Here is a 14,334-nt window from a genome sequence, read left to right on the forward strand (position 1 = left end):
GTGTTGTGACATAACTACACATTTTAATCGGCTTCATGATATGCCACACCTGTCAGGTGGATGGATTATCTTGGCAAAGGAGAAATGCTCACGAACAGGGATGTAAACACATTTTTGCACAAAATTTGATTAGAAATAAGCGCATGGACATTTTCTTGGATCTTTAATTTCAACTCATGAAACAAGTCAACACTTTACATGTTGCATTTATATTTTTGTTCAGTGTAGCTTTTAAAACCACAATTCTCTCAGCTCCATGACAAAATGTGTAGAATTGGAGGAAATTAGGTTTAAAACAGCCAAATGTGTTCTTCCCTGCCAAAATGTTATTTCCCAGGTCCCGGATCGAATTTGCAGCCCACCTCCCCATTTGAGCCATGTCATGACATACCTGAACCACCTATTGAGATGTATCTTTTGTTAAGTAAATCGGTTGATAAATTAAGTGAAAAGGAGACTGGAGTGAGTCTTTAAAATCCACCGTTTCTGGGGGTTCAAAGTGATGGGGGGGGGGGGGGGTCTACTAGGCTAACATATGGAATAGTGAGTGTTGCACAGTTTACCGATACAATTTGAAAAACGGTTCGGTACTAGAATTATTGTAACTTTCGGTACTGCTGTCACGTCATGTACGAATTGAGTACATCGAGTCGGTCTAGTAATTTGTCTGAATGTTCTCATGGGAGCAGTAGCTAGCCAGGCTACTTGCACTTGCGCATGCAGCTGATAGTGTGAGACACTTTTGAGAAGCAAGAGAGAGGAGAGAGAAATTGCAAACAGCATGGCTTCTTCTAATGAAAACATCATACCTTTATGTCTGTAGTTTGACAAAACTGGCTGCAGAAGCGAACTATGGGATTACATTGATTACAGAGCTGATGAGGGCCAGCCCACAGAAACAACTAAGTAAAAGGTGAACAACGCAGTGCAGTGCATGGACGATTTAGTTTCTAAACGACATAGAAATCAATTTTACACATAGGCATTGTAACATGTTGTTATTCTACTAAATTATAATCATTTTTGTGTGACAATAGCTAGGTTTCCATCGCATTTTCAACTAAACTGATATTTTTCCTCACAAACAATATTGTGTTATATAGTGAGTCCGCGCGCTGTTGGCTAGAGCGCACGTATAAACCTACATGATGAGATTATTATGGACAAAAGAGCAAAATAATGTTTATTTGTCGAACGGCAGCCAGGCGTCAATGATCATGTCACCAGAATAAGACCCTCGATATTTTTTGGAAAGCAGCATTAAGCTTTCATAATTTATTTAATCGGTATCCTAATGAACTGCATGCTTTTCCTAGTGTCATCGCAGGGTAGCCTAGTGGTTAGGGGCGGCAGGGTAGCCTAGTGGTTAGAGCGTTGGACTAGTAACCGAAAGGTTGCAAGTTCGAATCCCCGAGATTATAGATTATTTTGTTTTGTGAAATTTTGGAAAGTCTACAGAATAATGTTCTGTTTCCATCAGGCCTGCCATAAAATGTTTTATCTGACATGTACTTCACTCGCATAAAACGTTTGGATGGAAAGCTGGTTGTAGTCATGAATGTACATTCAGCATCACATTCATGTGAGAATTATAATATAATTACACAACCCAAAGTAATGGGAAATGCACTCATAACTTGACAGCAATATATTTACACTACTTTGCATTTGTCTGGGCTGCAGAGAAGAATGGGAGAAACTCCCCACATTCTCATTTACAGCAACGACCTGGGGAATAGTTGCAGGGGAATGAATGAGCCAATTGTAAGCTGGGGATGATTAGGTGACCTTGATGGTATGAGGGACATCTTGGGAATTTAGCCAGGACACCGGGGTTAACACCCCTACTCTTACGATAAGTGCCATGGGATCTTTAATGACCTCAGAGAGTCATGACACCCATTTAGTGTCCCATCAGAAAGATGACACCCTACACAGGGCAATGTCTCCAATCACTGCCCTGGGGCATTGGGATATTTTTTAGACCAGAGGAAAGAGTGCCTCCTACTGGCATCTGGTCTCCCATCCAGGGACTGACCAGGACCAACTCTGCTTAGCTTCAGAAGCAAGCCAGCAGTGGGTTGCAGGGTGGTATGCTGCTGGCAAATAATGAATCATAGGTCTAATGAATGTCATTTAACCCAATATTATGGCCATCGATTAGCAAATTAACCCTGATATGTATCAAATTACATTTAAACCCGTTTAGATGTAATTGTACCATTATTTTGTCTGCTCCGAGTCTCCGATATGGTTTGCATAAGGAAAATTGATGGTATTTTTGTTTATTTAATATGGTGTTTTATTTTTGCAAGAAATTTCATGTAGAATAGAAATTATATTTATTTCTACCAGTTATCAACATACACTGAGTATACAAAACAAACTGTTCTTTACATGACAGACTGACCAGGTGTAATCAGGTGAAAGCTATGAACCCTTATTGATGTCACTTGTTAAATCCACTTCAATCATTGTAGATGAAGGGGAATTGACAAGTTAAAGGATTTGTAAGCCTTGAGACAATTGAGACATGTGAATGGGCAAGACAAAATATTTAAGTGCCTTTGAACGGGGTATGGTAGTAGGTGCCAGGCACACCGGTTTGTGTCAAGAACGGGAACACTGCTGGGTTTTTCACGCTCAACAGTTTCCCGTGTGTATCAAGAATGGTCCACCATCCAAAGGACATCTAGCCAACTTGACACAGCTGTGGGAAGCAATGGCATCAACATGGGCCAGCATCCCTGTGGAACGCTTTTGACACCTTGTAAAGGCGTGTTTTGGCCGCAGTGGACAGGCCTCAGTGGATAGGATCAAAACCTTCAAGTTTCTTAGCGTGCACATTTCTGAGGTCCTGAAATGGTCTCGCCACACCAACATCTTTGTGAAGCAGGTGAAACAGCACCTCTACAACCTCAGGCAGCTGAAGAAATTTGGTATGGCCCTAGACCGTCACAAACTTCTACAGATGCACCATTGAGAGTATTCTACAGCCTGCATCACCGCCTGGAATGGTTAACAGCTCGCTCTCAACCGCATGGCTCTCCAGAGGGTGGTGTAAGCAGCCCAACTCCTCACCGCCTGGAATGGTTAACAGCTCCGTTCTCAACCGCATGGCTCTCCAGAGGGTGGTGTAAGCAGCCCAACTCCTCACCGCCTGGAATGGTTAACAGCTCCGTTCTCAACCGCATGGCTCTCCAGAGGGTGGTGTAAGCAGCCCAACTCCTCACCGGGGGCACTCTGCTTACCATCCAGGTCATCTACAGCACCCTGCTTACTCTGCTTACCCTCCAGGTCATCTACAGCACCCGATGTCAAAGAAAGGCCAAGAAGATTATTATTAAGGACCCCAACTCATCACCGGGGGCACTCTGCTTACCCTCCAGGTCATCTACACCACCCGATGTCAAAGAAAGGCCAAAAAGATAATTATTAAGGACCTCAACCACTCAAGACACGGCCTGTTCACTCGGCTACCGTCTGACAGGAGACGGTACAGGTGCATCAGAACTAAGATGGAGATAAAAAAAAACTCCTTCTATTACCAGGACAGACAGTTTAACAGTCACCACTAGCCGGCCTCTGCCCAGTACCGTGCCCTGTGATGCACACTCACTCACATAAAACACACACACAAGCTATCACACACACACGTCAAACCCATGCACACACACTTACATACACACTCACACTCGTGCGCACACACAGCCAATCCTGCGGTCTCATGATATAGAGACATTGAACCACTGGTCACTTCTGGTGTACATACGTATAGACTGCGTTTGAGTACTGTTACAGTGCTATTTGGGTGGATGATTGGATTTGTCCCGGTGTTCTTGATTTCTTATATTTCTTATATATATTATAGAAATATTTTTTTCCTTATTTTAATTGTTTGACATTTTATTGCATTGTTAGGAGCTAGTAACATAAGTATTTCACTGCACCCTATACAGCACCTGCTGAACTGCGTACTCGTGATAACTTTTGATTTGATTAGTTGCCTACTAATATATCAAACTTGCCAGTATATTAACTATATGGTAGGTATAACTAACTACTCAACGTTTATTGACTTGATTATTCACGTCATTCTTAGTTTAGCTAAGTGGGATAGTCGTTGTAGTTTTCGATGGACTTTCATGAATTGGCTCTGGTTATCTACTCCGATTTCAGTGTACAAGATTAGAGCGCAGAACAACTGATGAATTTACTAACGCTCAACACCTGATGAATATGGCCGGTGTCAGTAAACGTCGGCAAAAATGTGTAATTTAATTGTTGCCAGCAGTACAGTTTGTCACCAACGCTCTGGATAATATGAAAACTGCTTATCCAGCTCTGCTAGGGCGAGTAAAATGGTCAGAGTGCAAGCTAGCCAACATGAGCCAGTTAGCTTGGGTGCTTGACTGATGTTGTTAGGTCAGAACGCTGGAATCAACCTTACTCCTTGGCTAGAGCATCCAGTGTGCGCTCCGAGAGTGAAACGCTCTGAATTTACAAACGCCCAGAGCGCACTCTGGCACTCCAGATTGAATTTAAGAACACGCCCGAAGTTGTAAAATGTCTAGCTAGTAATTTGTTATCCTAACAAGCTAGTGAGATGTTGGATAGCAACAGCGTGAACTTCCGGTAGACGGGCAAAGCGCTCGCACGCTCAACTGAAAGGATTGTGTTCGTTTACAGTATACTAAAATTAACTAATAATATATAGTATCTAGTGTATATACTTGTTAAGTATGTAGTATACAGTATGTTAGTATGGGTTTTCAAACACAGCTTTTGATTTGATTTGACGTACGGCTCCCTTGTGCATGTGAGCAACTTGTCCCGGGAAGGGACGGGGAACTGCCCGGCCTGGTGATGTTGTACCCACAATAAAAATCTGGACATACCCCAACCAAAAACCCCTCGATGATCAGAGGTATCCATACAATGCTGAGAGCCTGTACTGCAGCATTCAATGTCAGCAGAACGAACCCCGACGACTCAGTGGCGCACTACACGTACAAGGCAAGCAGGTGCAAGCTCCACAAATCCATTAGGAATGCAAAAAGACAACACAAACCCAAACTTGAATTGATGTTCGACAACTCAGACTCGTGAACACTATTGTTCCCTCCAAGCTTGACACCAAGCTGAGAGCCCTGGGTCTGGACACCACCCTCTGCAACTTGATCCAGGACTGCCTGACGGGCAGACAACAGGCGGTGAGGATTGGCAACACCTCCTCCACACTGACTCTTACAGCCTTCTGCTGTACTCACTGTTCACCCACAACTGTGTGGCTTTGCACAACATCAAGTTTGCTGACGACACCACCGTTGTAGGCCTGATAACCAACAACGACGAGTCAGCCTATAGGGAGGAGGTAGGTGAATTGGCATTGTTGTTCCAGGACTACAACCTCTCCTTTGACATCAGCATAACAAATGTTTTGATTGTTGACTTCAGGAAGCAGAGGAGGGAACATGCTCTGATCCACATCAATGGGACTGCAGTAGAGAATCAGCAGCTTTAAGTTCCTCTGCGTCCACATCATCGAGGACTTAACATGTACCAACAACACCACCGCTCTTGTTAAGAGAGTGCAACAGTGTCTGAATTGCTCGTCCAGGACGACAAGGCCCTCCAGCGTGTGGTGAAAATGGCCTAGCACATCCAGGACATCTTCGAAATGTTGCCTGAGGAAGGCCCACAGCATCAAGGATCTCACACACCCCAGCCACGAGCTGTTCACTCCCTTACTGTCAGGCAGACGGTATCGGAGCATGATGTCTGATACCAACAGGCTCAGAGACAGTTTTTATCTACAAGTCATCTCAACTTGCTCAGACTGCTGAACAGTTGAACTGGACTGACCACCTGCTCTGATTTTCTGCACCTTAGCACACATGCAATCACTCATGCACACACACACCCACACAGACATACACACATATACAGTACCTTTGAAAAGTATTGACTTAAAAAAGAAGGAAAAAAACTCATTCTAAAATTGATTCTATTTTTTTTTTCTCATCAATCTACACACAATACCCCATAATGACAAAGCAAAAACAGGGTTTTAGAAACTTTTGCAAAAGTATTAAAAATAAATAACTGATATACCTTATTTACACAAGTATTCAGACCCTTTGCTATGAGACTCGAAATTGAGCTCAGGTGAATCCGGTTTCCATTGATCATCCTTGAGATGTTTCTACAACTTGATTGGAGTCCAAAAACCAAGCCATAAGGTCGAAGGAATTGTCCTTAGAGCTCCGAGTCAGGATTGTGTCGAGGCATAGCTCTTGGGAGGGAAGGGTACCAAAAAATGTCTGCATTTCTTGTGTCCCCAAGAACACAGTGGCCTCCATCATTCTTAAATGGAAGATGTTTGGAACAACCAAGACTCTTCCTAAAGCTGGCCCACCAGCCAAACTGAACAATCGGGGGAGAAGGGCCTTGGTCAGGGAGGTGACCAAGAACCCGATGGTCACTCTGATAGAGCTCAAGAGTTCCTCTATGGAGATGGGAGAAACTTCCAGAAGGACAACCGTCTCTACAGCACTCCACCAATCAGACCTTTATGCTAGAGAGGCCAGACGGAAGACACTCCTCAGTAAAAAGAACAGGATAGTCTTCTTGGAGTTGGCCAAAATGCACCTAAAGACTCTCAGACCATGAGAAACAAGATTATCTGGTCTGATGAAACCAAGATTGAACTCTTGGGCCTGAATGCCAAGTGTCACGTCTGGAAGAAACCTCCACCATCCCTACGGTGAAGCATGGTGGAGGCAGCATCGTGTTGTTTTTCAGCGGAAGCGACTGGGAGACTAGTCAGGACCGAGGGAAAGATGAATGGAGCAAAGTACAAAGATATCCTTGATGAAAACCTGCTCCAGAACACTCAGGACCTCAGTCTGGGGTGAAGGTTCACCTTCCAACAGGTCAACGACCCCTAAGCACACAGCCAAGACAACGCAGGAGTAGCTGAAAATAGCTGTGCGGCAATGCTCCCCATCCCACCTGACAGAGCTTGAGAGGATCTGCAGAGAAGAATGGGAGAAACTCTCCAAATACAGGTGTGCCAAGCTTGTAGCGTCATAAACATGCAAACATAAAAAATAAAATAAAATGTTTTTTGCATTGTCATTATGGGGTATTGTTTTTAGATATATGAGGAAAAAACAGTTCATTCCATTTTAGGATAAGGCTGTAACGTAACAAAATGTGAAAAAGTCAAGGGGTTTGAATACTACCCACGCATCACAACTACTGCTTTCAGACTCCTTATGATTGCTAAGTACTGCACAATTTAAACACTTGCCTCCCAATTTCCCCTTCCCCAAAACATGTGTTAAAATGGACTGTAAATTATGCCTTACTGTAGTAAACTTATGCTAAAACATTTATTCTATTCTACTGATCCATCTACTTTATGTGCATATTCTTTTATTATTTGTTATTGTTGCATTGTTGAGACGGAAACCTGCAAGTAAGTATTTTGTCCGACGGTGTATACCATGTGATTCCCATACATACATCTTGAAACTTGTAACCCAAACAGAATGGAACAGTAAAGTTGAGAGCTAATTTTTCTGAAGAAAGCTGCTAAACATGCTCAAAAGCAAACAGACTTGTGAACTGGTGAAGAATGAGGGAACCAGGGCTTTCGGCCCGTTATATAGGATGGTGGGGCTTACACCCGCAAAGCCCTGATTGGCCTGTTGGGCATGATGGAATAAGGCTTCAGCGATTGACCCGCACGAGGGCGTTTTTTGTGCATTGTTTAATGTAGTCAGGGCAAGCAAATTGGCTTGTCCCAGTGGTGATGATTAAAGTTGTAGTGACATATTTTGGGGATTTAGAGATATCTATTATTTTGAATGCTAGAAAGTAAACTAAATATTTAATATATAGTATAAAACAATAAAAACAAAGGTTATTAAAATACCTTTTCTATTTTTTTTATATAATGGGTCTCCAGGCTTCCCTAGTTAAATTAAGGTTAAATTAAAAAAAAAAAAAAAAAAAGATTTGTAATTGGTGTAACCGCCTTGTCCATCTTTGTAATTAGTGATTTTCAAGGACCTTGACCATTTCCTCCAGTGAGAAACTATAATCGTGGGATGGGTCTATATTAAAGAAAATTATTAGTTAAGCGTAAATTTGAGCTTCCCAGTGATAATTTGGTGGTATTCTGTCTAAATGAAAAGGTTCATTACTGTGTTACTCAATTTAAATTAAATTAAATTACATTGTGAGCAAAATGATTAATGAAATGATTTTTTACCCCTTTTTCTCCCCAATTTCATGGTATCCAATGGGTAGTTAGTCTTGTCCCATCGCTGCAACTCCCATACGGACTCGTATGAGGCGAAGGTCTAGAGCTGTGCATCCTCGGAAACACAACCCCGCCAAGCCGCACTGCTTCTTAACACAATGCCCGCTTAACTCGGAAGCCAGTCGCGCCAATATGTTGGAGGAAACAATGTACTCAGCGTGCGCCCGCCACAGGATTCGCTAGTGTGCGATGGGCCGGCCAAACCCTCCCCTAAGCCGGACGATGCTGGGCCAATTGCACGGCTCCCCATGGGTCTCCCAGGCGCCGCTGGCTGCGACAGAGCCTGGACTCGAACTACAGCTAGCACTGCGCCACTCGAGAGGCCACTAAATACATTTTTTTTTTTTTTTTTTACAAATGAATGTCCTTAGATTCTGTGGCTTCCATTTATGAAAATCCTCAATTACCTTAATGATCCTACTGGTGACACAATGTTATCATGGTGGTAAATGTTAGTCGTTAAGCATATTAGTTGAGTTGGAGTCGGAGGATGTACCCAAATACATTTTAAATTAATACAAAATCTAGAAACTTCATTTTTTCCAAAATGCCATGCCCAAATACCACTGCTATTCAAGAACGAACTTAATGCTAGGTCAGAAATGTATCACATTCTAACAAAACAATGAAGTTGCAGACTAGCATTGGGCTAAGCTGTTGGAAGGTAAGGATTTTTCTCCAGTTACGCTGTGAGATGGAGTGAGAAATAGAGAGAGAGCAGGAGCTAGAGCGCTCAGGGACCCACTCTTAGGACTTTGAGAAAGACAAAGGTGGGGATATTTTTAAAGAGCCACACTGCTCCTTCTCTATAGGTGCTAATATAAATTATTTCATGTCAGCTGCTCCCTACCTCAGCTGGAGAAGCTCTTGGTTTAAGGTATTTTGACATGCAGTTCAGGCAGACTTTCTCACGGGACGAAGTACTATCATTGGTCGTAAGCCTTTGCCATCACTCTGGAATGATGTATACTGATTCAAATTGAAGTGTGTGTGTGTGTGTGTGTGTGTGTGTGTGTGAGATCGTGAGCATTCAAGGATGCATCTTTATACTGTATGTTTATGTGCTGTGTGTTTTAGTGCATGTCCCTTTCTGTGTGTATCAGTTTAATTGACCGGTGTGTTTCTCTGACTGTGAGCAGCCCGTAAGAGGCTGGAGCAGGTGGAGAATGGTGGCTGTGACCGGGATGTCAGCAGCATGGGAAGTCGCTCCAGCTCCTCAGGTATGTTCACTTGGCACCTGTTCATCTCTGACTACATTACCCACAAGACCTCAGTATACACATTCGGGAGAAATATGTTGAATCAGTGTTCTTTGATGTGCCTGCAAAGCAATGCACAACTCTAGATTTCTTTCATATTATTATTATTAGGTGGGACTTGCACAGCAATAGTCCCGACTTTAGATCTTCGTCATACTTCTTCTTATTATTGTTCTTCACGCTACTCTTACATCATTTAAGCTGGAAACGCCTTTCAAACTTTGTAACGTGTAGACTGTGGATTTGGTTGCTTGCATTCAACGTTTTGATATCTTTTAAACTAATACACTTTGTCTTTCTTTTGTCCATCTTCATTCACTGTAATGGGAGTTTTTTCAGCATTCTAAAGCTCCCCACTTTGCAATCAACTGAGACAACAAGTTGGGGCATATTAAATCTTCCTGTACCTCTCTGCTGTTCAAAGCTGAAATAATAGCATTTAATATCATTGAGCAGCCCAAATGGAGACGTTGCTATGGATACCAGTACATTTCAATGCCAAAAAAGTGCCATAGACTAGAATGGTAAAAAAACAACGCTGAGATATTTAGACTGACCATACTTAGATTACTTGTCAAAAGATTTTAGAAACTATATATACTTTTTAACTATATAAAATACAATTTTATTTCTCACATTTGTACTTGTATTTATTTGGGATCCCCATTAGCTGCTGCTAAGGCAGCTGCAACTCTTCCTGGGGTCCAAACACATTAAAGCACTTACATATAAAACAAAAGATAACAGTCCATCATATACTATTATTACACCACTACATATCTACAATACAAAATGTTTAATACCACCATACAACAATATCACAATGTGTGTGTATGAATGGGTCTGTACCTTTGTGTGTGTCTCTTCACAGCCCCCATTGTTCCATAAGGTGTATATTTATCTGTTTAAAAAAAATCTGATTCCTACTTGTTTTGACCATGACAGTTTACAATCTAGGGTTACTCTAAGCAGTTTAGTCACCTCAATTTCCAGATTATTCATTACGAGATGTAGTTGAGGTTTAGGGTTTAGTGAATGATTACTCCCAAATACAATGCTTTTAGTTTTGGAATTATTTAGGACAAACGTATCCCTTGCTACCCATTCTGGTTTTCCTACTAGGGCACATTGCCTCAGTGCTAACCTTATAACTCTGGTTCATAGGCTCATGATTACACATCCAATAGCTGTAGGATCAACAGAGGTATTCAGGGAAATTAGAGGGACATAAATTACGTTACTTACATTGTGTAAGCATCCAATGCCCGAAGGATAATGTACATTTGATGCAGCATTATGACGACTCATTGTCACAATGGTAGGGATTAACTGAACTGGTCTTGGGTCATTGATAAATCATTGTTTCAACTCAGCCTTGAAATGTGTGGACGGAGTCCAGGAGCCAAGCTGCGCCTAATACAACAGGTGTAGACCTTCCCGAGAAATGCTTACTTACAAGCCCTTAAAACACAGCCATTTCTCCAGCCAAAGAGAGGAGTCACAAAAATCAGAAATAGAGATATAAATTAATCACTCATTCATCAGATGACACTCATAGGACTTCATGTTACACAATACATGTATGTTTTGTTCGATAAAGTTCATATTTATATAAAAAAATCTCAGTATACATTGGCGCGTTATGTTCGGTAGTTCCAAAAACATCCGGTGATTTTGCAGAGAGCCACATCAATTTACAGAAATACTCATCATAAATGTTGATGAAAATACAAGTGTTATACATGGAACTTTAGATACACTTCTCCTTAATGCAACCGCTGTCAGATTTCAAAAAAAGCTTTACGGCTTTTAAGTTTGGGCTCTGAGTACGGCGCTCAGAGCCCAAACAAGCCAAACAGATATCTGACATATTGCGCAATCAACAGAAGTCAGAAATAACATAAATATTCACTTACCTTTGATGATCTTCATCAGAATGCACTCCCAGATATCCCAGTTCCACAATAAATGTTTGTTTTATTCGATAATGTCCGTCATTTATGTCCAAATAGCTCCTTTTGTTAGCGCGTTTGGTAAACAAATCCAAACTCACGAAGCGCGTTCGCTAGGAGCAGACGAAAAGTCAAAAAGTTCCGTTACAGTCCGTAGAAACATGTCAAATGAAGTATAGAATCAATCTTTAGGATGTTTTTAACATAAATCTTCAATGTTCCAACCAGAGAATTCCTTTGTCTGTAGAAATGCAATGGAACAGAGCTCGCTCTCACGTGGACAAGCATCACCAGCTTGTGGCTCTCTGGCAAACCTCTGACTCATTCCCCTCTCATTCGCCCCCACTTCACAGTAGAAGCATCAAACAAGGTTCTAAAGACTGTTGACATCTAGTGGAAGCCTTGGGAAGTGCAACATGACCAATATCCCACTGGATCTTCAATAGGGAATGGGTTGAAAAACGACCAACCTCAGATTTCGCATTTCCTGGTGGATTTTTTCTCAGGTTTTTGCCTGCCATTAGAGTTCTGTTATACTCACAGACATCATTCAAACAGTTATAGAAACTCCAGAGTGTTTTCTGTCCAAATATACTAATAATATGCATATATTAGCAACTGGGACTGAGTAGCAGGCAGTTTACTCTGGGCACCTTATTCATCCAAGCTACTCAATACTGCCCCCAGCCATTAGAAGTTAACCAACAATGCAGTTCAAGAAATAGAGTTATTTACATCTACATACATCTACTATCTACATTATACGTATTCAAGTTGGAGATTCTAAACTACTTTGCTCATGTTCATAAGTACATTTTCTTAAACACTTATCAACTAATAAGTATATACATTTGCATAAATTAGCATAACATGACTTACCAACAGTAACTCTTGAACCGTTTAAGCTAGAGGCACCAAACCAAAAATTCACATATTCAGGCTATCCTAACTTCAAATTCTTAAAAATGTTTATCAACCATCCATCAATTATTGAGTAGGAAGTATCTTCACTGTATAATGCTGAATTGTTGATACATTTCAATGTTAAACAAATTACTTTAAACATTAACACTACAATTAAAATGGCTGCTGTTTTTGTGGCTATTTCCAGCAATGCAAAAACTAATGTCAAGGAAAATGAGACCTTGAGCAAGGTTGTGGGACAAAATCTCAAAAAAGCCTACCTATTTTTTTATCATGAGAGAGAAATTCTGACAAAGGAGGAGGCCATAGCCAACCCCATTAAGGAGGATCATCTCTACCACAGTCTCATACATGAAACTCATCCAAACCATTTCAAATAGAATCAAACTTTATTTGTTCATGCTCCGAATACAAGTGTAGACCTTATCGTGAAATACTTACAAGCCCTTAACTCTTCTTTAACTGCATTGTTGGTTAAGAAAATATTTACCAAATAAACTAAAGTAAAAATAACCAAAAAGTAACACCATAACAATAACGGAGCTATATACAGGGGGTACCAGTACCGAGTCAGTGTGCGGCGGTACACGTTAGAGGTCATTGGTACATGTAGGTAGGGATGAAGTGACTATGCATAGATAATAAACAGAGAGTAGCAGCAGTGTACAAAACAAATGGAGGGGGGGGTCAATGGAATAGTCCGGTGGCCATTTGATTAGTTGTTCAGCAGTCTTATGGCTTAGGGGTAGAAGCTGTTAAGGAGCCTTTTGGTCCAAGACTTGGTGCTCCGGTACCGCTTGCCATACAGTAGCAGAGAAAACAGTCTATGACTTGGGTGACTGGAGTGTCTGACAATTTTATGGGCTTTCCTCTGACACCGCCTATTATATATAGTTGAAGTCGGAAGTTTACATATACCTTAGCCAAATACATTTAAACTCAGTTTTTCACAATTCCTGACATTTAACCCGAGTAAAAGTTCACTGTTTTAGGTCAGTTAGAATTACCACTTTATTTTAAGAATGTGAAATGTCAGAATAATAGTAGAGAGAATGATTTATTTCAGCTTTTATTTCCTTCATCAAAATCTAGTGGGTCAGAAGTTTACATACACTCAATTAGTATTTGGTAGCATTGCCTTTAAATTGTTTAACTTTGGTCAAACGTTTCGTGTAGCCTTCCACAAGCTTCCCTCAATAAGTTGGGTGAATTTTGGCCCATTCCTCCTGACAGAGCTGGTGTAACGGAGTCAGGTTTGTAGGCCTCCTTGCTCGCAACTTCCCACAACTGTTTTATGGGATTGAGGTCAGGGCTTTGTGATGGCCACTCCAATACCTTGACTTTGTTGTCCTTAAGCCATTTTGCCACAACTTTGGAAGTATGCTTGGGTCATTGTCCAGTTGGAAGACCCATTTGCGACCAAGCTTTAACTTCCTGACTGATCTCTTGAGATGATGCTTCAATTTATCCACATAATTTCCTGCCTCATGATGCCATCTATTTTGTGAAGTGCATCAGTCCCTCCTGCAGCAAAGCACCCCCACAACATGATGCTGCACCCCCGTGCTTCACGGTTGGGATGGTGTTCTTCGGGTTGCAAGCATCCCCCTTTTTCCTCCAAACATAATGATGGTCATTATGGCCAAACAGTTATATTTTTGTTTCATCAGACCAGAGGACATTTTTCCAAAAAGTATGATCTTTGTCCCCCCCCATGTGCAGTTGCAAACCGTAGTCTGGCTTTTTATGGCCGTTTTGGATCAGTGGTTTCTTCCTTGCTGAGTGGCCTTTCAGGTTATAGGACGATATAGGACTCGTTTTACTGTGGATATTGATACTTTTGTACCTGTTTCCTCCAGCATCTTCA

The 14,334-nt window shown here is 41.5% G+C and overlaps 1 protein-coding gene across 1 annotated transcript in view; it reads left to right on the forward strand.

Annotated features, from left to right (window-relative positions):
- The window catches only part of LOC115143952 (coiled-coil domain-containing protein 186), a 62,030-nt gene that overhangs the window by 40,697 nt on the left and 6,999 nt on the right, over nt 1–14,334 (forward strand). Inside the window, exon 9 of the mRNA XM_065015113.1 lies at nt 9,472–9,552. Coding sequence (XP_064871185.1) covers nt 9,472–9,552 — 81 coding nt within the window. The remainder of the gene's footprint in view (nt 1–9,471; nt 9,553–14,334) is intronic.

Source organism: Oncorhynchus nerka, unplaced genomic scaffold (genome assembly GCF_034236695.1).
Source record: "Oncorhynchus nerka isolate Pitt River unplaced genomic scaffold, Oner_Uvic_2.0 unplaced_scaffold_1689, whole genome shotgun sequence".
In the NCBI taxonomy this organism is placed as follows: Eukaryota; Metazoa; Chordata; class Actinopteri; order Salmoniformes; family Salmonidae; genus Oncorhynchus; species Oncorhynchus nerka.